Consider the following 26,622-nt stretch of genomic DNA (forward strand, 5'->3'; position numbering starts at 1 on the left):
AATCCACATCTAAATGTGAAAGTTTACAGAAACAATATATTGTGCACTTTAAGATGTATTTTTTAAAGTTGCAAAATGTTTTTTTAATGATACAGAAAGTCATAAGTTTTACTAAAAATCATTTTTAAAGATCTTACATCTATCTATTCATTTGATGAAGAAATGTGCACAGTTGGCCTACCTACCAGGTTGAGTACAGTTGATGTGCTTGTCTATGAGAATTAAAAGCTATTGTTACAAGCTGTTGGTTTAGTCTACAAGAGTTGTCTATTATATTGAAGAAGATGCAAATGTTTCCATCATTTTCTCAACAGATCTTCTTGGATAGTCTTCCAATTGGCTGCCTCGATCTGTTTTGTTCCTGTACAATTCTCAGACGCTTTCAGTTACTTTATAGAAGTTCTCTTTTCCCTTAAACCTTCATTCAGACTTTTTAAATTCAGTGAAAATTTCAAGTTTTTCTTTCTTTCTTTCTTTCTTTCTTTCTTTCTTTCTTTCTTTCTTTCTTTCTTTCTTTCTTTCTTTCTTTCTTTCTTTCCTTCCTTCCTTCCTTCCTTCCTTCCTTCCTTCCTTCCTTCCTTCCTTCCTTCTGTGTGTCTGTCTGTCTGTCTTTCTTTCTCTTATTATTTTTTATGAAAAATACTGTTTAAATGCTAAGTATGGGCAGTCCATATGGTGCCATAAAACCTACTTGAAAAGGACACAATTCAATTTTTTTCCAGAAAAAAAAAAAATCAAATCTGTACATTGTGACAAGGTGCCACACTACAAAAGCAAGACCTTTTATTCCCCTACTATTCTATAAATGTAAATAAAAAATATTTAAGTACAAACATGATTGTTGTGCCTTTTTCTTCACATTTTCAGCACCTCAATGTTCTTAGGTGTAATTTATTCTCACTGTAGCCGAAATTTTATATTCTCATATAGCTGTTCTGAGGAGTTGAGATTTTTTGTTTGTTTGTTTTCTGCTACCAAATATCACTGGTGAAGCTAAGCTCTTTGGATGTTAATGGCAGTAGGGGATTGTTCCGTGAAAATTCCTCAGTCTCTTTTAAGGAGTTATTAAGGGGTAGCTGTCCATTGAGTAGTGTCAGTGGTAAGTTACAGTAAGTGTGGTGGTTGCCTAAGGAGGGTACTGACAGGGTGTTGGCTGGCATCTCGTGTTGGTATCCTCTGCAACAGTGCCTCATTTGCATCGAATCTGAATGATGGAACTCAGGGAGATCAGCTTGCGATGGCACCATTGTGGCTGAGGTACTCGTCATGGCAATTGAAGGTATAGGCTGAAGTTCTCCAAAAAGCCCCTGCTCGGCAGAGTCTAGAACATGGCAGTGGGATAGCATTTCTTTTTTCTTGATGGGCATTTCATACACTAAGTGCTTCCAAAACTTAGAATTTAGTTTGCTGCTTTTGGGTCCCTTCCACTTGATCAGTGACAGAAGTTTGATGTTGTGCTTTAGTGATTCCACTTCCTGGCAATTCACCTTCCCTTTTAATTCTGTACACTCAATCAAAATCACTTTGATTTCTCCACTGACTAGCATGTTATGGAGTCTGCTTTCCAGTTCGAAAATACTCCATCCCCGTCTGAGAATATAGTCTGGAGTTAGCACGATAATAAGTCGTCTGCTTTGCTCAACACATCTTGTGAGATCTTCAATATATGCTATAAATCACAGAAAGAGAGAAAGAGTAAAACAAAGACATTGTCTTTAAAGCATTAGGCTTGCATTCTAGACCCAGGCTTTAAGTAAAGTCCATTATAGTTTCTCTTTTGTATTGCATACTCAAAAAAGAAAAACCATTTCTGCAACAGTTAAGAAATTATAAACACCTGGGTAAATCCTTTTCGTAGCCTTATCATTACTTACAGTGTACTGATGACACACACTTTTGCTTCTTCAGAGTTCAGGTGTAGTTCAGCACTTTTGGTTTATTTAATCCCTCAACTCAAGGCAAACTTCCACAATAGTTAGTACTCTTAAGTGAACAAGTCATTAACCAGTTGATGAGAGGTGAAAAGAAACCGTTTAACAAATAGTTATTTTTCTCTTGATTTTGGTGTGCTTCTTCTTTTCTTTCTGGGTTTTCTCTTTATAATTTTTAGCAAAAAATAATAATGGTGCACACGACCCCTATTTCAACTGCTAAATATTATGGAAGCTATGTGTGTGTTACCAACATGAGAGGTTGTGAGAAAGATGGTTGGTGATCTCTTTTAGAATCATGGTTCCCTGCTGTATCAGAATACCTTTTGCCATTTGCAACATTGGGACTAACATTGGCCTTCAAACCAATAGATAGGGAAGTGATTGGTGTTCATGAGCTAAGTAGGAACATTCTACTGCTTTAAGAATGAAGAATGGAGATTGGAATTAGCAGTAGAGGGGGAAGAAGGCTAGATACTTAGAAATTACTTTGTATTGTAACTCAGAAAGTGAGGTGACTATGTTATGGCTTTCTTCATGATAGGACACGACTCAATTACCTCTAGGTTTGTTTATCCCATACATTAATCCTTCAGAAATCCCACTTCTCACAGTCTCATCTGCCATAAAGTAAAGCCTATACACACGTGCGTTGTTAACAAATGGAGACTCGGACACAGGCGCTGCATCAGAAAGCAGTGTTTACTAAGCAGAGCTCAGGGCCCTGTCTAATGTACTAATGTTTTAGCAGAAGCAGTGCTTACAGAAGCATAGCAACAGTTGTCACCTCGAATCTGGCCCAGGTTACTGATTGCTTTTGAACGGTCACATTCGGCACATAGCATGGGGGACATCAAACAGCTTGGTACAAGCCATTTGAAAAGAGAAACTTATTCCACAGATGCACATTTTTCAGATGACCTTCTTTTTTCCAGGATCATATTTTCACCACTTGGCAGCGGGAAAGCTTTCAAAAGCAACAATGAGCAACATTTCTATGCACTCCGCTGATAAACAACAGCAGCAGCAACAACAAAATAAACCTTCAAAAATACATGAAATTGCCCATTTAACGATTTCTTGTTAATTATTTTTAAAAGATTAATAATTATTTAATTATCTTAATAAATCTATTTCAGTATGTTCTCATGCAGTAGGTACATTTGACAGTATGTTAGAGGATGAGGCTACCCACTAAGTTGGGATGCAACTTCTCAATAATTTTTAGTGTTATCCTTTAGAGATTATCTATTCACAAGGAAAAGTTGGCAATGTAATTGCCAAAACCACTACATCCAGGGCAGTGGGAAGATTTGTCACTGAGAGGTTTGATGAAACAAAATGGAAGGAAAGGTGGAAAGTTTCACTAGAGTGGAAAGGCACTGTCCCAATGTATCAACAGCTCTGACTCTTTATTTTCTTCCTTACTATCTGCTCCAGAAAAGAAAAGTTATGTGGGAAGCTTCATCATTAGAAGTTGGATTTGTGAGCTACAGTAAAATAAACTATCATGCATCTTTACTATGATTCTTTTCACCTTTTCTGCAAGACAAAAAATAAAACAAAACAAATCCCATGCTAAGAATCATTGGTAGTGGTGAAAAGATACACAAGGACATACTTTTATCAAGTGGAGATATTCATACATTCATTGAAAATTTGTAGAAATGTTTGGTATAATTTCTTCTCCAAGACTCAACCTCGCTAATTATCTTGTCTCCTCAAGTGCAGCTCAGTCTTTGAAAATTTAAAAAGTAGTGTACAAACATTTGTAGTAGTCACAGTAAATACACTCCCAAGATGAACACTATTTTTTTTTTATGTCAGGCTATATTCTAAAGACACTTATAGAAACAGAAATCTGGGCGGAGTTGTGGGAAGTTGGTGGATATGATCACATCTCATGTGAATTTCTTCAAGAACTAGTTAAAAAGTAATTACTTAGAGCAGGAAAAAAGATGCTTACAGACAATTGTTATGGCTGGGCCAAGTGATCGAAGAAGGGGGATAATGAACTCTGCAAAACTTCCTGTCATCTCAAGAGGAAACAGCAGTTGTCAGAAAGAAGAGACAGCAGAAGTCATAAAGATAATTTCCGTGACTCCACTTGCATGTCTCATAAAAGGCTCTCAAGTGCCCAGTCATATTTTTTTAAAGCAAACTCTATATCTATATATTTAGGTATAAAGATACATTACAAGTCAATCAGCAAATGATTTAATTGATCTATCATAGACTTTTGCTTTGATGGTCTCTTTCTGGGATGGGAAATAAAGGAAGAGGGTACAATATTTTTCCCATTAATATAATTTTCCCTGTTCACATATCTATTATGTTTTCCCTTTTAACAGCTAAGCAGAATGCATTTAGAGATTTAGGGGCATCTTGGAAACTTTTGCCCCCAGAAGAAATTTCTTAGGACAGTTCACACTCTGCTCAGCTGCACAGGGTGTGGGTGTTGAAGGGAGTCTTGGAGAGAGGGAGTGCTCCCAGTCTCCGGCATACTACATTGGCTCTGCTTATCCTGGCAAAGCCTAGTGGAGAGTTGAGGCAAGCATCCAGATAATTCGGGCTGAAAACCTGCTGTGGAAGAAAAAAAATGGAATTATCCTGGTTTGCCCTATATATACATTAATCATATGCACTGGAGTTAGACAGTACATCAAAATTTTCCCTGAGTAGAAATAGCCCAAGTGTCCCAAAGAAAACACAAGTCGTTTGCTTGGACCTTGAATTCTGTGTTCCATTTCATTTGGTGAAAAAGCAAGTGGAAGTTTTCAGATGTGAAGCCCACATTTCACTTCTTGGGATGGTGATCAGTGGCTGGGCAGCAACCTCAGTGTTTGAAAGCAGCTGGGGAGGTGCCGCTAAGAGCTGCCTGGCTCTGTGGAAAAGAAGGCGAGCCTGTGCTCTTGCTCTCACAGTCTGGCTCAATCTGTGTTTTTCTCCCTTCTCTCTCTCTCATTTACCTCTTTCAACCACTTGCTTTGCCTTTCTTCTTCGTTTCTGCTTTTTCTAGCTTTTCCTTTTAAGCTCCGAGTTTTCCTTCTTTCTTTAATTTGTTTTCACTGCTTTCCGGTTCGTTCATTTCTTTCTTGCCCCTCCCCCCTCTTCCTCTTGGTTCCCCTTTTCCTTTTAGCCTTTCTCTTTTCCCTTAGGAAAAAAACCCAAGAATCTAATGGCCTTGCAAAAATGTATATAATGGAGAAGAAACAAAGAGCATGGTCCCAATAATTTACATGTTAGGACTTAGCCAGGGAGTCCTTGTTGACTGGCTCTACATATGAAGCAAGTGCTCAAGGTAATTCACCCCTGACCTCAGGGTGGTATATCGATATTTAATGACTGTGATTTTAAACTAGATCTTCTAAAACCCAGGGCCTGGTTTTGGGTAGCCTATGGACAGACTCATGGACAGAGAGTGACTTTTTTTTTTTTTTTTACATTTTGAAAGTGTCATTTTTTTGGATGTTGAATAAGATGAACATGATGCAAGGGGGAGCATATGTGATCCACAAATCTTAAAATATTTACTAACTTGACCTTTATAGAGAAGATTTGCCGCACCTGAATTACAGACCAGGCAGTGTGGTTAGGTTTGGAACAGTTCCAAATAAACTAAGAAGAAACAGGTATCAAGTTATAACATTGCCGGTTCAAAACACAGTCTCCAACAGGCAGTCAGGCTTGCCCTGGTAGGCTGTGGTTTTGTGGGAGACATTTTAGAAGCCTTCAGAAAATGTATTTCAAAGCTTGTTACCACAACATGATAATAAAGAAACATTTTTCAAAAAAAAATCCCCCAAATCCTCAGAACATATGAATACTCACTACATCTTACCCTGACTTGTTCACACAAATTTAGCAATGGAGTAGGGAAAAATTCCCTAAAAGATGCTTCCCCATAAACACATATAATTACCCCTTCAATAAAAGGTCACGGTGCCATGTCTTTTTGCACCTTTTGGTTTTACCTAACTTCTGATGGCAGAGAAGAGCAAAGCAGGCTGTGGTGAAAACCTCATTTCTCTCGAGAGTATGAGAACACAGAGAGAATCCAAGCACATTTGACCTATTCAAGACCTTCACAACTAGGCAAAGAAAAAAAAGGCTTCAGTGGAATTTTGATGGAGGAGCTTAAGTTAGGGTAGGAAAAAAAATCCTCATTCAATGGGCCAATGTCAAGAAGCATCTCCCTTTTCATCCAGGGATTGGCTGTTTGCAACACCTTATCAAAGACAATGCCATGTCACTAGATCCTCCTTTGGCTGTGTATATGCTGGTAACATCATTATTGGTGGAAATCAAGGAATGTGACTTTCTAAAACCGTATTAAAATTATAGTAAATTGGATTTAAAAATTCCTTTCGGGAGTTTTTTTTTTTTTTTTTGAAAGAAAACCAAAGTGCACTTATTTATAGAAGTAGGATTATATTAAAGAAAAGTGATGGGAACATCAATTATGCTTGTTTTTAATAAAGCAAAGGGCATAATGAAAGGGGAAACACAAACAAAATAGAAACAGAAAGAATAGCAGTCCTAATTAACTGCATCTAGAGGAATATGTATGGCTTTGAAGACTTCAGTATCCTTTGCACTTCAAGGCTTTGGGATGGCTGTAGATGGAGAGAGATAATAAAACTCCATATTAGCAGAGTCTTCCGTGGTCAACCTTCTGAGTACTGACCTTATGACTTTGCAAACTGATTAATTAGGTATTGTAATTTTGTTTGTATTTGTACTTTCAGTTATATTGAAGTTATTATCCGAGTATATGGCATATTTTTTAAGTTAAAAAAATCAAATATATAGGGTCTAGGCATAGAATAATTTGGTACTCTGCCAGATTTAAAAGACAGGATTTGGGTATGCTTAAAGTCATAATTAGGTACACCTATTACACCAAGGTATATCATTAGAGTGAGATGGGATGCATCAAGCCATATAATACTGCATCAGTTTTTGGTGAACATTAGTTAACTGATGAACATCAAAAAGGATCTATAAAAATACAGGTTAATACATCAAGTTAGAAATCTGTATGTTTCCTATATAACAAAGAAACATATTTTCACACCTATATTCTTATGATGGAAAACAATTTCAGACCCTTGTCATACCAAGAGGCTTCTAGGGAGATAATTTTTATTACCGTTTAGTTGAAGGTATTATTTGGATTTGAGATGGTTGTAAGAAATACTACCAGAATTGTCATACAGGTTGACTGTACATTGACTGATGTGAAAGCTTTGGCATCTTGAGTCCCCTTTGACAGTTGTAGGATTCTGTCCTTTATTCCTACAGAGACAGATTGTACCATCTTCCTGGGACCAGGTGCATGTGTATAATACTATAGACACTTGTGCTTCCCATGTGTGATACTATGTGCCCTACAAAAGCTTCCCCTTTCCCTACATTTCTCAAGTCCTTAAGTAGATAGCAGGGTTGCATTTCTGCAGCAGGAAGTTCATTCTTGACTGACAAGTGTAAGAATCGCATGAAATATGATTAGTGGGAAGATTGACACTTAACTTAGATTTTACTGCGAGCTTCTGTGTTGAGGGAAACTTTATTTTCTTACATGTCTGAATTTGGTGGCCTTATTTCTGGTAGCAAGTTCTTCGAGTTCTTCAGACATGCTTTTGTATTTCACCCGTGGGAATGGTCTCTACATCCTGTTGTCTTTCACCTTTTCACATTTGAAGACAACTTAGAGAAAGATAAAGTGGAGCGTAACAGGCCTGCAGAATGCTCATGTTCTGTCTTCCTTCCCCCCTCTTCTCTGAGAACTTAACAGTCCTAGAAACATGCATATGTAACTAATTCACGATAGTGTCACCTTACTGACTCTGGAACAAAGCTATTACTGCTTATGGAGATTTTTTTGTTTTGTTTTGTTTTGTTTTCCTTAAGTGCCAAGACTTTATCCTGCTCATTTGATTTAAAACATGTCTGTGCTTTAAACTCTTCATTTGCTGATTAAAATCCTGTACAATGGATTCTAACCTCTACCTCAAATGTTGATGAGAAAACTAGTCCATTTAACCTTAGCAAAATTTGAGATGATTAGAATACAATTTCTGCTCTTGATTGTCTCTAGCATGAAGGAAATTGTCAAGACACCTAATTTTACTCCAGGAGAGTAAATTTCAAACAATGTTTTAAATTTCATTGGTTGTACATGTCACCTCTGCCTCACACTTTTTAGGTCACAGACATTAGATTGCCTGGAAAGGGATTTTATTACTCCCCAAAGACAACTTGCTTGAATTGTGTCCAATATGTTCAGCGATTCTAGGGACCATTGGCAGTGACTACTTACAGGGCCGTTGTACAAAAATATTTTTGCATGCCTCACTTCAGAAGTCACTAGGGATCACCTGACAGCTGATGGATTCTCTAGTCATTTGTCATTTCATTGTCAGAACTATTACATGGCCAGTCCTAGTCATTAAAAGCCTGAAGATTAGGAAAGGGTAACACATACATGAAAGAAGAGTAACATTTCCTGTGAAATTCATGAAAAAGAGCTAGGATTCCTGCGTAAGAGAACTTCACAGAAATGTGGGCATGAAAACAAGTAAAAAAAAAAAAAAGACATCTGAGGTCGAATTTAGAGATAAACTCAAGGGGCATGTTCAGTCATATGCATAATAATCTTTCCCTCACTCGTGTCTTTCTCTGCCATAATCATGCATAAATAGCTCGTGTAGAGATCTTCCAAATCTTTCTATACATAAAAGGGGGAAATTGAGCTTGTGCCTATGAAGAATTTTCTTTCTTCTTTAAGGTGCCACTCACACAATTATAGTTTTGTTCAAAGCTACTTCTAGAATCAGCTTGAGACATAACTCTTATAAATATTGTACATAAATTTTTAAGGAACTCATTTTTTGTCTTTTAAAGATAAATAAGGACTGTAGGATAGATTCTTCCATTTTATTTCTTTGTCTTAGAATGGTCTTGTCCTTTTCTAACCAGCAGACTTCAGTCTGATTCCATAACTTTTTATACTTTTATGCTTCATATTATGTGCAGAAACTCTGAGAGAAGATGGGTCCGAAAGGCTAAATGGTCCTCATCCAAAAATGTCCTCAATTTCAAGATCTCAGTTGCACAGCTGGGTTTTGTTGGTCACATGTCAGCTTCAGAGCACATCTGTTCATTCCTCAAGGATCCACTAGGCCCCATGAACACAATGTGCTCTGTGTAGGGTACTTTACACCACAAAACTCAGCAGCTGCAAGGGTGAGAAAATCTCTACTTCTCTAGCTTGTGTCTTTAGGCAGTTTGAGTAGGGTGTTTTCTATCTGGCTTTCTTTTGGTTGCTTGTCACTTCTGACATACAGATGCTTGTTGGCAACAAAGTTGCTTTCACTGTTCTAGGGACAGATGTTTCTAGTCTGGGAAGAAATAGACCAAACTTACTGGAAAGTACAAATTCTTGCCACATTTAGGCACCTAACCTGAGAAAACATAAAGAAGATCTTGGCCACTGGTTCAAGAATGGAAACATAGTTATTGCCAGGAAAATAATGTCCCAAATCTGAAGACCTGGTCTCAGCATTTAGGGAAAATGTTTGTTTCAAGTATTCTCATTTCTACGGTTCATAGCAGCCACACAACAACGATTTCTCAAAAGGCATGTGGTAAAAGAATATAGACAACACCGATTCATCTGGAAGATCAACATCTTTAAATCTGAGCTTTCTGAGAATTCTTAATGGGGAAAAAGGGAGAGAAGGGGAGGGAGAGAGAACAAGAGAGACTGAGACTGAGATTCATGCACTGTAAAAATTCTGCAGAAATATTTTGAGTTGATGGGCTTTTGTGGGGTACTGTGGGAAAGGCAGAGAACAATGACTGAACATACATGAAAGATAGAAACATTTGATTCATAAAGAGTTATTGTAGATTAAGAAGGATCGTATCAAGTTTGCATTTATAGTCCTCAAAGGCCTTGTTGCTACTTTTGAAGAAAGGAATAGTCTTAGGTCAACATGCATTAAATGAGATATAAGGGACAAAAGCAGCTTACAATATTGTAACTAGGTTTCCCTCCCCCTACAGGAATGCGTCTCTATTTATATAGCATAACCTGTTAAATCTGTACCAATGGCTGCAAATTCAGACCACAGAGGCTTCTTTAATAACATGCATACACCAAGTCCAAAATGTTCTACTCTGTCATTCATGTGTAAATCAAGTATATTATTCATATACTTCATCGACTTCCTGAATGCGTGCTAAAAATGCCAAGGAAAAACTCGTTAATCGTGACATGGTGACTGCTCAGCTAGCACCAAAATGTTGATGGAAAAGAAAAATTATCAAAGAGCCTTTTAAAGAACTGCTGCAGGTTATACTCGCAAATCGGCATTCAGAGAACATGAATTCCCTAGTTCAGGAAGGAAGGATTAAAAGCAAACACCCTCCAGTGGTTGCATCTAAAAGTTGCATAGTTTTTCAAATGGCTGGCAGTGAAAAAGAAATTTCCTCTGTTCCATCTACCCTGTACCATCTACCCTGGGTCATGTCTCCAGCCATTCTGATGACTGAAATCTCAAAAATTATGAAAATGATAGTCTATGGACTATCAACTCGCTGCTGCATTTGATGTGTAATCCTCTGAACATAAGCCCCTAGAGCTGAGTTCTGAGGCATTACAGACATTTCCAGTGCCAACAGCACCCACGTCCTAGATGGAACACCCGGATACATTCAGGCTTGTAACATTGAGCACAAGAGTGACACATATTTTAGACATCTGGTTTAGTACACTAATCTGGGAGTAGCTGGCTAAGAGGGAAAGGATATGATCAAAATTTCAAATAATTAATAAACCTTTTTAAAACAAAAAATCAAAAAGTAAAGTTCTTGTTTCATTTCATTTCTTTTCTTTTCTTCTCTTCTCTTTTCTTGTTTTTTCTTTTTCTTCTCTTAACCTAACACTGCTGAAACAAAATCAATAGTTATGAGGCACCCGATCACTTTAATCTTAATATTATCTCATAATCACAATACTATTATGAAGATAAATGAAATACACTGTATTATTCAAGGGACTTATAATGATATTGGTAATATAAAACTAAATGGAGAGCTACCGAAAGTTATAAGACCAAAAAAATATAATAGCATTGGTCTAAAGGTCAAAAGTATATATCCAGCATGAACTGAGGGCTGGAGAGATTATTATTATTAACGGATATGGAAAATAATCAAGAGTCTTCAAAGGCACATAAGGCAAATGTGAACAAAAACAGTGCAGGAGCACACAATACATATCGTAGGCATAACTTGGATAGAGTGGAGACTTTGAGTACAGGTAATGGTAGGTAGCAAATAAAATGGTCGGTGAGAGAAAAATGCAGGTGAGCAGCCAATTACAAATGAGTTTAGGGAAGGCTTGTGCATTCTATCCTGATGGAAATAGTTAAAAAAAAAAAATCAAAGTTTGTCAAACACTGCTTTGACACTTTTGGGGAATGTGCACATATTAATGGATTATGTGGAACAGTGAAAGTAAAAGGAAATAGAAATATAATTACTACTGTTGGAATACTAAAATTAGTGTCTAAGCTATCACAGTCGAAGTGAGAATGAAACAAACACAAGGGACATGATTTGGGAGAAAGACATTGAGGCATAAAAATGACTCTGTGGCATTAGGATATTTCTTTGGCACTCGATTGCTATAGAATTGCAATTCAAGTCATGAAATCACAACAAATGAATAGAGATACCATGGGGAGAATGAACTGGGAGACATTTTAACTGAGAAAGGAAATGGGCTTGTGTATATTGTTTTCTTTTGATCACGCAATGTGCACTAAATGTACATACTAATAAATGCACTCAAGAAAAAAAGGGAAATAATCAAAACACAGTTGGTTCCTGCTTGTCTCTTGTTAGCTTAATGAGCACAATGAACTGATGGTGATTTGAATAAATATGATTGAGGAATGGCATGGTCTAGTAGAGTGAAGTTGATCGTCTATTTCTAGCTCTGTTTTTGACAGCCATGCCATCTCAGGCTTCTTTGAGCCCTTGTTTCCTCATCTGGAAGATCAGCACATAAACATTCTCTCTCTCTCTCTCTCTCTCTCTCTCTCTCTCTCTCTCCCTCCCTCTCTCTCTCTCTCTCATTCACACACACACACAAAGATAAATTTGAAATGTGATAACATATGTGAAATTATCTTAAATGCCACCACGTCTAAAGAGAAAGCTTTTTATTTTGTAAACATCATATTGTATAAATTAGCATTTTAAGAATTTTAACAGACACACATTCAAATATGTTATAGTCCCTTGATTTTTCCCTCAATATTATTTTTAAAAGCTCTTTGAGGGCAGGGATAATCTCTTAGGCATCGGTTCTCCTTATATTTTACCGTGTATGTGTTCTGAACAAAGCACATGTTTTGTTTTGTTTTTTGTTTTTTGTTTTTTTAACAAGAACAAAGCATTCATTTTTACTCGAAACTGGATTTACTCTGCAAGCTCAAGGGTAGCTTTCAATATGTAACATTACTGAAAAGTAGCATTCAAACCTACAGTGTCTGGCACATCTTAAAATTTATTTAAATACTAAATACATACAGAAAATACTGCTCCCAGTGGCGTCATAGACCTTTAAAAGTGGATTTTTCCATAAGACTGTGAATGAGTGACAAGGCAGAGTGAATAACAAGGATGAAAGGCAAAGATTCAAAGTTATTAGTGACATTTATTGTAGTTATAAGTAGAAACACAATGATAGTAGTCCAGCTTTGGAACTGCAGTACACTGAAGCAACTTTTGCTGAAGTTTACAATTTGTTTTTAAATGAAGTGTCATTATTATCTCAAAAATTAAAGCAATATAATAAATACCACACTAATGGTATAACTTCTATAAACAGACTTAAGTTATAAAGCTTCAGATGCTCTAAAGTCACAACATACACAGGAGCAATTTGAATTTGAGGGGAAAAAATCCATCTACTACGAGAAACAATTTTCTAAACTGTTGGCTTTGAGGCATGCTTGCTTCCATAGAAGTTGCTAAAAGAAATGGAACGTTTTAAATACAAAATGCAAAGTTACTTACTTCCACTTGGAATCAGATCCCTTTCTGGGATGAAGAGTTTATATCCATAGTGTTTTTCTAAGACATCCGGCAGTATTTCAAGAGCAAATTGCTCTTCCTCAGTATTGTCACAGTCCAAAGTATCTTGATCCACTTTTGTGTAAGAGAGATACGCATCATATTCCTTGTTGTCTTAAAGAGCAACAGTATCAACAATAAAAAAGTGTTAGAAGGTTTCCTTTGAATATTATTTGATGTCTATGATAATTAACGAGCAGAAATAAACATTGAAATTAGTGACTAACTTTTTAACTTTAACTTTAATAATTGGAAAAAGAATTCATGTGTTGTTATAGGTAATGTTGTCAATTTAAACAAAAGTATTTCACATGAAATGAACTAAAACAATTATGAACTGGGCTCCTTACAGTCAGGACAGAAGAGAACAAAGATTTATTATTCGTGCCTTTTGGTGAGGCTCTGCATTTGTGATATTCAATGATGTCTGTAACTGATTATCTCAGTGTGTTTGAATGCAGGACTAAATAAGCCAGAGTCATGGATGTGAAGCCTTCAAGTGCCTCATGTGCCAGTTGGTTTGGCTGTGCCACTTAGTCACAGACCATACCTCGTTTGCACAAATATGTGCATGAGATCCAAAAGGGGCTGGGCCCTAAACTGTGGAAGATTGAAGTAATCCAGCTTCACTCCTAGAGACTGTACTTAGCATATGCCATACATCCAGTTGGTTAGTGTCATCATCTTCATATACAAAAAGCAGTTCATTACCAAATAGCAGAAACAGCAGCTGGGTTTTATACAAATGTATTGCCTGTTAGTGCTGTTCAGCCAAGTAATTTGACACAACTTCCCAAAGAAGCCTTTGTTTCAAAATATCCCTCCTTCCAATATGGCCACAGTAGGTTGTCTCTTCACATGTTTAGTCATGGAGTTAACTGTACCTTTTAAGCTTACTTTAGCCTCTTTTGCTATATTGGCTCAGAGCCAGTCTGTCTAAAGTACAATTGTGTAAGTATATGTGCATTTTAACACAAAACAACAGAGCTATCTATTGAGTTAGTCCTTATATATTTTAGTAGGAACTGATCAGAAAAGTTGTTGTATGCTCAAAATTCTCTTATGCAAAGAACTTTTTAAAAGTTAGCTCAGTAAGCATAAGGCCAAGATTAACTAATAATGCTTACTAAGAACAGTTTCTTGAAAACATTGATTTTTGAAAGACTGGTAAGCATTTATTTCTAAAAGACATCAATATTTTCCACTAAACATATCTGATTAGAATGTAACGTAAGATTTTTTTTTTTGAGACAGGGTTTCTCTGTGTAGCCCAGCTGTCCTGGAACTCACTCTGTAGACCAGGCTGGCCTCGAACTCAGAGATCCGCCTGCCTCTGCCTCCCAAGTGCTGGGATTAAAGGCGTGCGCCACCACGCCCGGCCTAGAATGTAAGGTAAGATTTTATCATAAGATAGTTTATAAAATAAAATAGACATTTACTAACCTATTCCATTATTAATATTTTGGTCCTAGTGGCTGAGTGGAGGTATAAACTACAGGTATAAAGAAAGATGTACATGCCATATTGTTGGAGTAGGTAGAACTTCCTGAAACTTCTAATACAGGATTTGTGTTCCAATCTTTGTACAATTCCACCCTTTGCTACCTCCAAATGAAATGAGCTCTGGTTATTGATGTTAAGATGGTGAAGTTTAACATCAATAACCAGAACAGGAGACAAGGAGAACAGTTTAATACATTTTAGAATGACTGATAACTATAAAAGGCTTATAAACCTTGCTTAGGATTCTTGATTGTCTAGAAGCACATGAACCCCCCAAAATACTGTCCTGGATGGTTGAGAAGATCTTTTGGCTTGCAAATTGGACACATTCCATTGTTATACATAAAACTCTACTTGGAATTGAAAATGTTCTTCAGCAATGCTAATGTAAGAACCTCCTGGAAATGCTCGCACCTCTGCCCTTGCTCCAATCAAGCACAGGATGCACCTGCAGGCCCCTGACTTTCTCGAGCTATAATTACTCACCTGGGACTCAAAGCTGCCGATGATGCACAGCTGGAAGAATAAAACAGTCCAAAGGACAAAACGCTCTATTCCTATGAGCGGGATATATTTTACTGTTCTTGGTAGATAGTATTGCTGCCTCAAACTCCCTTGTCAGACCAGACCTTCATTTCCCATCTCACAAACCTACCTAAACTGAACCACATCTTACTATATTCATCAGTGATTTGTTGAGCTTCTACTGTGTGCTTAGCCATCATTAGTGAGAACCTGACTCTATCAATCACCTACCTTATGAGAACTTTTAGAACCTTAGCCCATTGCTTGTTCAGACTATGGTGATTTACTTTCTGATCATGCTGAAACTCAACATATATCTGGTACTAACTCTACTTGCTTTACTCTGCTCTAGTGTTACAGCTCTATACATACATGCTCACCTAGTAAACGATCTCTCTATTTTGATACACTGAAGCAGTTATAACAAAGAATATTTATGGTTTTTTTTGGAATGTTAATGTTTGAATGTTGAGTTTGAATGTTGGAGAGCTGGATAATCAGTGTTACTTAGCATTCGGGAAGATGGTGCGTTGGTTTCAGTTAGGTCCCTACAAGGTGGATAAAAGGTGGCAAACTTATTCTAGCCGGCTGGAGTAGGAAAAGCACTCCCAGAGCTACCATGTCATATGTCTCAAAAACTTTAGGATGCCAGCTAGTGAGCCAGCAATGACTCAGATGCCACAGCTTTAAAAGGCACTTCAGCCTTCTGCAGAGAGCCAAGAAATTTTCATGAATAGCCACAGCTGTTGCTCACAAAGAAGGACAAGATGAATAGAGTAAAGGCATCAACATGATGCAAATAAAGTTAACAGCCAGGCTTGACAATTGTTTGAAAACCAAGAGGCAGTCCAGTGACACCATTTTTCTAGACAACACTAATGAGTCTTCAGTGCTAACTTATGCTGACGACACTTATTTGTGGAAGCAGAAAATCGATAACAGTGAAGACAAGGCGTTAGAAGAAGGGCGGCTGGCACACTGGTCACCAAAGCTATGCTCCTCCTAATGAAGACAGAAGTTGCAAAGACAACCAGACTATTTGTGGAAGAATTTTCTTGTTGTCACACCTGTCCTTCCATATTTTAAAATCTAATTTTAATTGTGCTCATCATCAGGAAGCCATTCCTGTTTGTGCAGCCCTGTTCTCCTGCAGCTCCATGGAACTCAGTTCTAAGCCCTTAGCTTCTAAAGGGAGCAAAACCCCGGAGACTTGTTGATTATTTTATAGCCAGTAAGCTAATTTATGTGCATGTGTATACAGTATCAATCTCAAGGAAAACTATAAGAGAATGGGACTCAAATACTTATTGCAAACTTCATCGGCCAAATAAATGAAGCAATCTATGATGGGTTGAAACAAAATAAATTAAAATTGGCTGGGGGGGGGTGGTCAACGCTGGCTGGACAAATTCTATTTTATAAAACAAAACCTTTTGATAAAACCTTTTATGAAATTCACACACACACAAACACTCACACACATACATGTATGTATGTTTATGTGTATATTGCTTGTCTTGAAAGCATGAAGTCCTGAGTTCAATTCCCCTAAACCCACATACAAACTATGTTCCTACTCCCAGTGGTAGTAACGTGGCAGGGGAGATGCCTCAAAGAAAATGTAGAAAGTGCCCGAGGGTTAATAAAAGAGGCTGTTCTATGATCTCCATATGTATGCTAATCTAGCACTCATACTCACCCGTGTACTAACCTACATACATAAATGCAAATGCATATACAAAATTAAAAATCTTAAAAAGAACCTGTAAATGTATGTATAATGTCACAGTCCTGGGTAGGTGTTTGTCAACTTGAGAACAATCTAGAGTCTTTTGAGAAGAGAAAACTTCAACTGAGACTATACCTCCACTAGATTGGCCTGTGGATATTATTTTTTAATTAGTAATTCATGTGGGAGACTCTAGTTCACGATGGACAGTACCATTACAGAGAAGGTGGTCCTATAAGAAAGCAGGCTCAGTGTCATGGTTTGAATATGCTTGGCTAAGGGAGTGGTACTATTTAGAGGTGTGGCCTTGATGGAGTAGGTGTGTTATTGTAGGTGTGGACCTTATCCTAACTGCCTGGAAGTCAGTCTCTACTAGCAGCCTTCAGATGAAGACTTAGAACTCTCAGCTAAACCTGCACCACGCCTGTCTAGATGCTGCCATGCTCCTATGTTGATGATAATGGACTGAACATTCAAACCTGTAAGCCGGTCCCAATTAAATGTTCTCTTTATAAGACTTGTTTTGGTGTCTGTTTACAGCAGTAAAACCCTAACTAAGACACTCAGCAAGCCACAAAGATCGAGCCGATAAGCAGCACTCCTCCATTGTCTTTGCTTCAGTTCCTTACTCCAGTTTCCTATCTTGAGCTCCTCCACTGACTTCTCTCTGTAATAGATTGGGATCTGATACTTAAAAGATGAAACCAACTCTTTTCTCCAGTTGCTCTTTGCCATGGTATTTTATCATAGCAATAGAAACCCTAACTAAAACAGTCACAATATGTATCTATGTATATTGTATGTGTGTGTGTGTGTGTATATATATATATATATATATATATATATATATACATAATCAAAGAGAAAACACAACAAAAAAGTATTCAGAAAAACTAATTTGTGTTGATGAGATATTCAAATATATGAAATAATAAAGAATTTGGTAGCATATAGGCTGACATTGGAATCATATAATGTATTTTTCAGAGAGGATATTTAAATGCATTTGCTTGAACGCTTGATGTACAAGCATTTGAATGTGAAATGGAATCTCTGCTTTTATACTTAGTATTCTTTGGGGTGGAAGAGACAAGAAGATCCCAGAAACTTAGAGGCCGGTTAAGTTAGCTGAAATGAAATGCTTCTAAGACAGTGAGAGACATCTTTAAAAAGTCAGAGAGTGATGTAAGGTGCCCTCCCCTTGCCTCATCCTGTGTATACATGGGCATGCTCAGTCACACATTCATATGCATGCACTACATATACACACAGCAAAAATCAATATTTCAGTAAACTAAACGTCTTTAAGCCCATCTTTAAAGGTGACTGAGAAGTGTGTTTTGTTTAAAAAATTAACTTACCAATGGCATTCTACCTATGTTTTCAAGATTTATAGTAGTTGGGTAGTGAAAACATTATATATATAATGATATAACATGATTTCTTATGGGTGCTGATTGAAAAAATATAGCAGTTTGACTTGGAGGGAAGGGAAGAATATGGTCAAATATACTTATTTTTAAAACTTGTTTGAGGGGTTGGGGATTTAGATCAGTGGTAGAGCACTTGCCTAGCAAGCGCAAGGCCCTGGATTCAGTCCTCAACTCTGGAAAAAAAAAGAGAGAGAAAAAAAGAAAAAAAAATTGTTTGAAATAATAAAAAATAAAATATAAAGCCAAAAAATATCAATTTTTCTTCTGAAAAAAATTAAAGCATTTCTAAATGTTCAGAGAGTAGGGCTTAGTAAAATAACCTATTGATACTTAATCTATATGATTTCTAAAAGTCATGCAGAGCAAATATACCAAATTTATAAGGTACAACTTTAGACACCTTTTCCATTGCTATGACATAATACCTGAGAAAAGTCACATGTGAAAATGTATGTTGTCTTAGTTTTATGATGGAGATAGTGTGGTGCAATTCATGGCTTGGGAAAAAGATCGCTTACCTTTTTTGGGGGGGGGGGCAAGGAAGCAGAGATCACAGATGGGAATTGATGCCTAGATAAGTTCTTTCACTAGCAATGAACTTCCTCCGGCTAGGTCATACCTCCTTTGGTTCTTACAACCGCCTAAAACAACACTACAAGCCAGGTACTGAGTATTCATACCTATAAGTTAGTGGGGGATTGCCACATATTCAAACTCTGACACACTCTAAATTTGTATCTTTCGAGTCATCTTCAGAATGGCACAAAAAATATTCAAAATATGTAGGTTCATGTACTTCGTTGAGCTGTTAAAGGAACATGTCCATACTTTAAAAACATTTTTGAGTGTTTGTTTGCTTTCTTTATGATAGCAATTGGTAAAAATGACCTCTAAGTTTTAATTTTCTAGACAAAGATAACATGTAAATTTATTCTTGTGGGATAGGATTTTCATCGTGATTGCTTGAGTCTAGATCAAGAAACATCTTGTTAAGATTTTTATTTAGAAATAATATCCAACATAGGAGGATTGTATGAATAAGATAAAATAACGCATTGTATCCTTTATCCACAGTTGTATATTCATGTTTTTCTTCACAAATACACTTTCTCTAGGTTGTTGAGATGAAGTTGTACATGTCAAAATCCTTTAACCCTAAATATTTTAGTTTCTGTTTCTTAATAATAGAAATTGACTTTACATGGTCACCCATCAATTTTGTCTATTAACTGAGTTTGGGGAAAGGAGATGGCTTACCATCAGTAGTTTCATCACCTCCAAAACGCTGTCGGTAGAAAAGCATCAGTTCTATGTTGTAGCATTTGTAGACCACCAGTAGCAGTATAAGTAGCAGGAAGATTGCTCCTAGGCCCCCTGCAAGCTCAATTTTGTATATTAAATCTGAAGTAAACAAAACAAACAAGAAGAGGTAATTAAATCAGTAACACTTTGAATTTCTCCTCGAGTCTCTATGTAGGAGACATACTAACCATTCTGGTTTTCTTTTCAGAATATCTTGTGCGTTTTCATCTTGCTATGTTAGCATGAGTCATATTTTGATAAAATTAACTATATTCTGAAACTTTGAGCAATATACCATTATAAGTAGGAAGCATATCATAAAAGAAATACTAAGATCCGAATTAATTTAGAAAATATTGCATTTTCACATACATTTAAAAATTATTTTATTATTATTTAATATCATTATTATGTTTATTTATTATTTATTATATAATAAATATATGGCATTTATTAGAAATTTTTGTTTATAAATTATAAATATTATATATTATGAATATATCATACATTATTATTATTTTATATTAGGGAACTATTAAAGTTCCTATATTTTGGATTCATGGATAATGTTTTGTTGCTTCTGTTAAAATATCTTGTTGGTTTAGTGATATTATCTTCTGTACTTCTCAGATCACAGGTTCTATTCTTCTATAGAATAACATTACAAAATTACTTTCAGAATCAAATAAAATTTAATGAGCTTGCAAGATTTAACTGTTCCATTTAACCTCAGTAGAAAATAATCTAATACACACTAAGTGGGGGAAATTAACTTATCCATTCCCCACACTTATTTGAATAAATTACTATAATATATTTGTGATATAATATACCCAGCGGAACAAAAAGTGCATGAGAAATCTAGGTTAGTCACTTAGCCTCTTTGGCCAACACCAAAGTACGCTGTACTTAAGTTTTTCCACTGAGGCATTCCTGGAACTCTGAGAGTTGGGATAATTAAATCAGCGCATAATGGAATGAGACAATAATGTCTCCCAGGCTCAGAGAACAGTGGGTTATCTGTAGCTTAATTAATGATATTAACAAATCTAGAATGATCATAAAAATAAATGGATAGTATCATGGAAATTATAAAAATTAGAACTCAAAGGATATTTTAGATTTTGAGTTTAGCATTTTCTAAAGGAGAAATGCTAAATCTGAGAGAGCCTGGGAAAGAGAAATATTTGCTGTTGAGCGACAAGAACATCAACTGGTCTCATCATAATTAAATGAAATTGCCTATAAGATTAGGTGGTCTCCATTTAATCTAATTCAGTAATTATCAAGCAAATACTCTATTACTACTAATTCAGCTTACCATGTAACTAGACACTGGCAAGGGAAATGACATTTTATTTTGCATATTAGTTGCTTCTGACTGTGGTTGGCATCAGTCAGATGCGAAGGGTAGGCCTTTTCAAATTTCTGAGTTGGCTATGACTCTTGAGAAACACAGACAACCGTTCTTTGGTAATGTTTCTTTTCTTTATGTAAGACCATTGCTTAAGAAACATAAATCATGGAGCCGGGCATGGAGGTGCATGCCTTTAATCCCAGCACTCGGGAGGCAGAGGCAGGCAGATTTCTGAGTTCGAGGCCAGCCTGGTCTACAAAGTGAGTTCCAGGACAGCCAGGGCTATACAGAGAAACCCTGTCTCGAAAAACCAAAAACAAAAACAAAAACAAAAAAAAAAAGAAAATAAAGAAACATAAGTCATGGTCAATGTAACAAAATCCATCTAGCACATTATAATTTATAAAATGTATGATTATATTATAGAATATAGATGCCCAACCTGTTATTTACTTTGTAAATATTCTTGTACACAAGAATTTTTAACCAAATCTATACATGTCAAATTTGAGACTCAGTATTTTAAATCAGTTTTCTAATGATATCTATGTAAAATTGTCTCAAATAAGATAAGAACTGTGGTCTCCTAAATTCAAATTCAAGACTCTTTTTGTTTCACCCCAGCATTATCTACTCTACACAGAAGTGATAATGGGAAGGCATCGACATGCTCTTCTATGGAAATGGTGGTATTTCCTTGGACCCTGTGACTTGTAGAGGATTTGTTTCCCATTATTTGGTTCCAAAGAACAAAGACAGACTGTAATTCCTAGTGACAATGAGGTAGGCTGGGGAGATCTCACAGGCTGCTTTGAAGAGGACACTGAAAAGTGCTGTAGTCATGGAAGGAGGGGGCTCATAGGGGTTCCACATGTGAAGGAAACTATTAAGTTTTCTAGCAAATGAAAGAACGAAGCTTTCCCAAGGAAGTCGACTTGGACACAATGCAACTGATTAAATAACTCACAGAGTGGAAATGGAAATAAAAGCAACTTTTCTCGCGTTAAGGCAAAATGAGGCATGGTGGAAAGGGGAAGAGAGGGGAGTTGCTGTGAAGGAGAAACTGCCCATAATGGACAGTCCAAGGGGACTGAGCGAGTAGGTATGGGAAGTGAGTATCTCCGCCTACCAGCTACAAGAGGAACTCAGTTTGAAATGACGGCCCTACATTTTAGGCAAAACCATAAATCCTATCACACATTTAAGTATGCCTCTTGTCTCATAAACTGGTGTCCTATGAACGACTCCCTACCTCACTCTGAGGATAAAACAAGCTTCCCTTCCATAACAAATTTATACTGGAAAACAAAAGGCACTCTTCACTTGTTTCCTCCCCAGGTTCCATCAACAATACATTGTAAATGGCCACTGCTGGGATGGAAACAATAAATGTTTCTTTGTTACTCTGAAAATCTTTCAATTTACCTCATTGATTGTCTTCCTCCCATCCCCACCCCCCACCCCTGCTTTGTTTTCTTTTTTTTTTAACCTTAAGAAATGTTCAACTTAATCTGTAAATGTTTGCATGTCTCTCTCTTTTGTTCTTCATCTTCTTCCCTCTTGTGCTTCCTCTCTCCTCCTTCTTCTCCCTCCCCCTTTCTCCTTCTCTTCCATTTCCTCTCTGGCCAGAACAGCTCTCAACTGTTTTCAAAGTCACTGAATGGAAACTTTCCCAACAAGGTCGATGTTATTTAGAGAGTACAGTTGCTGTTAGGGACCTGGGAAACGTCAGCAGCATGAACAATTTGTGCTTGCGAGTAGCAGGCATCCATGTCAGCAGTAAATATATGGAAGAACATTGGGGTGTGAAAAGAACCTTTGTGGTTTGGGGGGTCCATTTTATAAAAATGCCTCTGAAAAATATTACATAATGGTGGCTGTTTAAGTTGAAAACTGTGAACCTTGACTCTGAGACCCAACAAGTATTCTTTGATTCAGCTAAGGCAGTCTTATCAAAAGAGAAACATCCATCCTATAATCAGAGAGTAAAACTGCCACCAGCCAAATGACATCTGGCTTTCTTTTGTCTTCTGTTTGCATTTGCCATTTTCTATCACAGCAGGATCTGTACTTCAAGACATTTCCTGACTGAGAAGCTGAGAGTCATTTATTTTGGTCTGTGTCTTGTAAATACTTCCTCAGGATAAGTGTAGCCAGGGAGGAGACTTTTGAGTAGTTATAACTTTTTGTAGATACTCATGGTGTATGTACAGTTCTTTCATATCTTCTTAGTTTGAGCCCATCTGTTTCTTCAGTGTGAAAACAAAGGTCAGATATTAGTATGGGAAAAATAGCAAGTGAAGACAAGAGACAAGGGAACAGGGTGTGGTCCTGTGTGTGTGTGTGTGTGTGTGTGTGTGTGTGTGAATGTTGGAGCTTGTTTCTCTAACAAACATTAGTTAATGGGCTAGGGGACTTATTCGGGGACCCGAATGTTGGCATCTTCTCAAAAGTCATGTTTGTTGATCTTGGGATATTGCTCAGTGGCTGTGCATTTTTTAGAGTCCCAAGTTTGATTCCCAGCATTAGACAAAACACTGTGTGTTAAAACAGTATTAAGTTTGAGCAATAGTATTAGGATTTGGGGACAAGTACCCTCTTCGAGGCCGGAAAGAATCTTTTTACTTGTTTTCTTATGTGAGACCACATAGAATTTAACAGCTATGAGGAATGGTTCTTGCTAGACAGGGAATAGGCTAACGCACTGATGTCTAGAACTCCAAGTGTCAAATCTGTGCTTTTTTATGTGCTGCTTTGTTAAAGCTATTTCGTTATAGATTAAGACATACATTACTGCTGACTAGGGTGATGCTATAACAGATATCTACAAATGGAGAAGTGGCTTTGAAAATGAGTGATGAATGGGTAGAGGCTCAAGGAGATTCGGTGTACACTGCCAATGCAAAGAGCCTTGTGGGAGAGTCTGGTGACAGTTCAGAAAAAAAGATGAGTTCTCCAGGGATAGGATCAGTTTTTAAAAAATAAATTAACCTAAATAGCTCTGAGCAGAACATTGGTAAAACATGACTCATAAAAGTCTATGAAAACTTAGATCTTGGATATTCTGGTCTCCAGGCATATGAGGGAAACATATTTGTGTTCTTTATAAATTACACAAACCAATATAGTTTCTTATACTAAAATAGCTTCCTTTATTGTTGTAAAAATCCAGGTGGAGTAGAAGAAAGTACTGGGTAGAGTGTGAATGAGAGGGGATGGAGGAGGAGGGAATGGAGGGGAGACAGAGGCAGAGAGTGAGATTTAGACTTAGTGTCATACTTCCATTTTTGTGTGGAAGGGAGTACAGAGAGGTAGACCTAATTACCAGAATGTTTTAAGGTTAAGTTCATGATCTTGGTTCACCAAGAGAGAAAAATTAGATGGCTCTCTTACTACTGTATAGTCAGTTATACTTTCTCTCTAATAGCTCTTCAGAGAAAACAAGGAATAGCTGCATTAGGAGCTATATAGTTAAAGGGTATAATATTTTTGTAATTTCTGTCCATGATGACTGGATATGTTAGAGGTGATTTTTTTACTGTATAAAAGCCCTTTAGAGTTCATGAAATGATTCGTCACAAATTTCTTCTCCATAATGATCACTTAGGGGATTTCAAATATTTGACTTACAGCTCATTAAGAAGTCATTGTTCCATAAAACAAGCTTATGTGTGCATTCTAGGTAGAATTATCACAGCCGGTGAGGTCAGGCTCTATTTTGATAAAGTCTAATACCTCTAAATTCAAGGTTAATATATTATATATATTAACGTGTGTGTATCTTAACACAAGAGAAGCTTGATAGGGTTTTTAAAAATTACAAAAGTTTCCCAAGTACTTTGTCCCTTATAGTTTTGAGAGTTTGAAGACCAAATGAAGAAAAATTAACCTTGTTCTTCAGCAAAGCACAGCAGAAAACTTTAACTTCTGCCTAGAAGAATGCAAACTGATATATCATGTGTCAAATATAATTTTATTAAAATAAAAATGTGCCAATAAAAATGAATATTAATGTTTATAAATTTAAAAGAAATCATCTTAACTCGCAGCTTCACTTGGGTCAAAATCTTCTAGAACAGATTGGTAGGTTGTCCATTAAGTAAAGTATATTTTGTCTAGATCCTGTTTCACTTTTCTTCTAATAGTCAACCCGCTTATTTTCTATGTATGCTTGGCATTTGAGACCTTTGGCTTTTTCACCTCTGAGCCTGAGACTTAAGATCTTTAAAAAGAAAAAAAAATGATGTTAAGTAACTGAGGGCATACAGTCAAGACAAGATCACAGATAAAATTTTGTTTTATGAATCTCTTTTATCTTTTCTCCCACTGCATCGGGCTAGTCATATATGATGAGAGTTTCCATGCAAGGAACACTTTTGAGTATTTATTATGCTTTATGTACTATGGATACAGCTGTCACTAATGCAAGAAAAATCCCTACACTTATGGAAGGAACATTCTTTGGCAGGAAGAATGAAAGAAACAAATGTCCAGTGTAATAACCAATACTAATTAATGCATCCACTAGAAAGAAACTGAAACTTAGAAGATAGTGAATAACACTTTATACAAGGTGTCCAGGGAATGCCCACTGAGTAGGTCACATAAAAGACTGTGTGATTGGAGGGAACCATGGGAACAGAGGAAGAAAAATGTTCCAGGCAGAAGAAATAAACAATGGATCTATGATCTAAGAAAGGACAATCCTTGTTGAGCATGAGAAACGGAAAGGAGGCTAGTGAGCATGGCATGTGATCTGGACTGTAGTGAAAAGTGAGATCAGCAATAAGAACAGATTGGGCAATAGCAAAGTTTGGGGTTTCATTCAGTTAGTCTGAGCTGAGAGCTCCAACTCATTGGACAGCAGTGAAGCTGAGGAAGTAGTTAAAGCTCTGCTAGGCTTTGAAAGTTGAACCATGGGGCTTAGTTGTGACATGAGTAGAGAAAGCTAGAACCTAACGATGGCTTTGAATATTTTGGTCTAAAAAACTAGAATGATGCTGATGATGACGAAGACCAGAGGATCATGGGTATAGGCAGATGTAATGAGGTATACTGTTTGGGGCAGGAGAAGCTTGATGTACCTATGGGATATATAAGGTTTTATCTATTATTAAATAGACAGATATATAAGTCCGGACTTTGTGTGAGGTTTCAATAAATAAATGAAAAGGTATGAGATGGAGACTGAGAATTCAGAGGTTGAAATGAGAAGCTGGAGCAAGAAGTGAATCACAACATGTATTTAAGTATAAGGCAAACAAGAATTAATGTTGCCAGTTAATAATAATAATTTTAGTCAAAATTCTTTGTGGATGATATGGAAGGCAGTAGGCTTTTACAGTATATCTTCATGTCCAGTTTCAGATTTCTAGAATTTTAAGAACTGCCAGTTGCTGCTTTTACTTTTAAATAGAATAGATTTATTTTAAAACTCAGATTATATCTGTTCCCACTGGTTGAATTATTACAAACCTTCCTTCATGGTTTTTCCCCAAAGAAATTTCCAAATTGAAAAAAGCAAAAACAAAAGCAAATAAGAAAAAAAGTGTGTCTTTTGTGTAACTTTTCTTAAATGCTTCTATTTCTTTGCATTGTTACTACCTCAGAGGTTTGGGGTGTCTATCTTATTTGTCTGTTTCTCAATACCTAGCATGTTTGCCACACATGAGTCCTCAATAATAAAAGAGG

General features: G+C 36.7%; 1 protein-coding gene across 1 annotated transcript in view; it reads right to left on the bottom strand.

Annotated features, from left to right (window-relative positions):
- Window positions 1-971: 971 nt before the first annotated feature.
- The window catches only part of Il1rapl2 (interleukin 1 receptor accessory protein like 2), a 664,928-nt gene continuing 639,277 nt past the window's right edge, over window positions 972-26,622 (bottom strand). Inside the window, exons 8-10 of the mRNA XM_085838339.1 lie at window positions 19,530-19,673; window positions 13,026-13,196; window positions 972-1,669 (exon numbers count right to left, since the gene is read on the bottom strand). Of these exons, the coding sequence (XP_085694465.1) occupies window positions 972-1,669; window positions 13,026-13,196; window positions 19,530-19,673 (1,013 nt within the window). The remainder of the gene's footprint in view (window positions 1,670-13,025; window positions 13,197-19,529; window positions 19,674-26,622) is intronic.

The sequence above is a fragment of the Mus caroli genome, unplaced genomic scaffold (genome assembly GCF_978045245.1).
Source record: "Mus caroli unplaced genomic scaffold, Mus_caroli_1 scaffold_5, whole genome shotgun sequence".
Taxonomy (NCBI): Eukaryota; Metazoa; Chordata; class Mammalia; order Rodentia; family Muridae; genus Mus; species Mus caroli.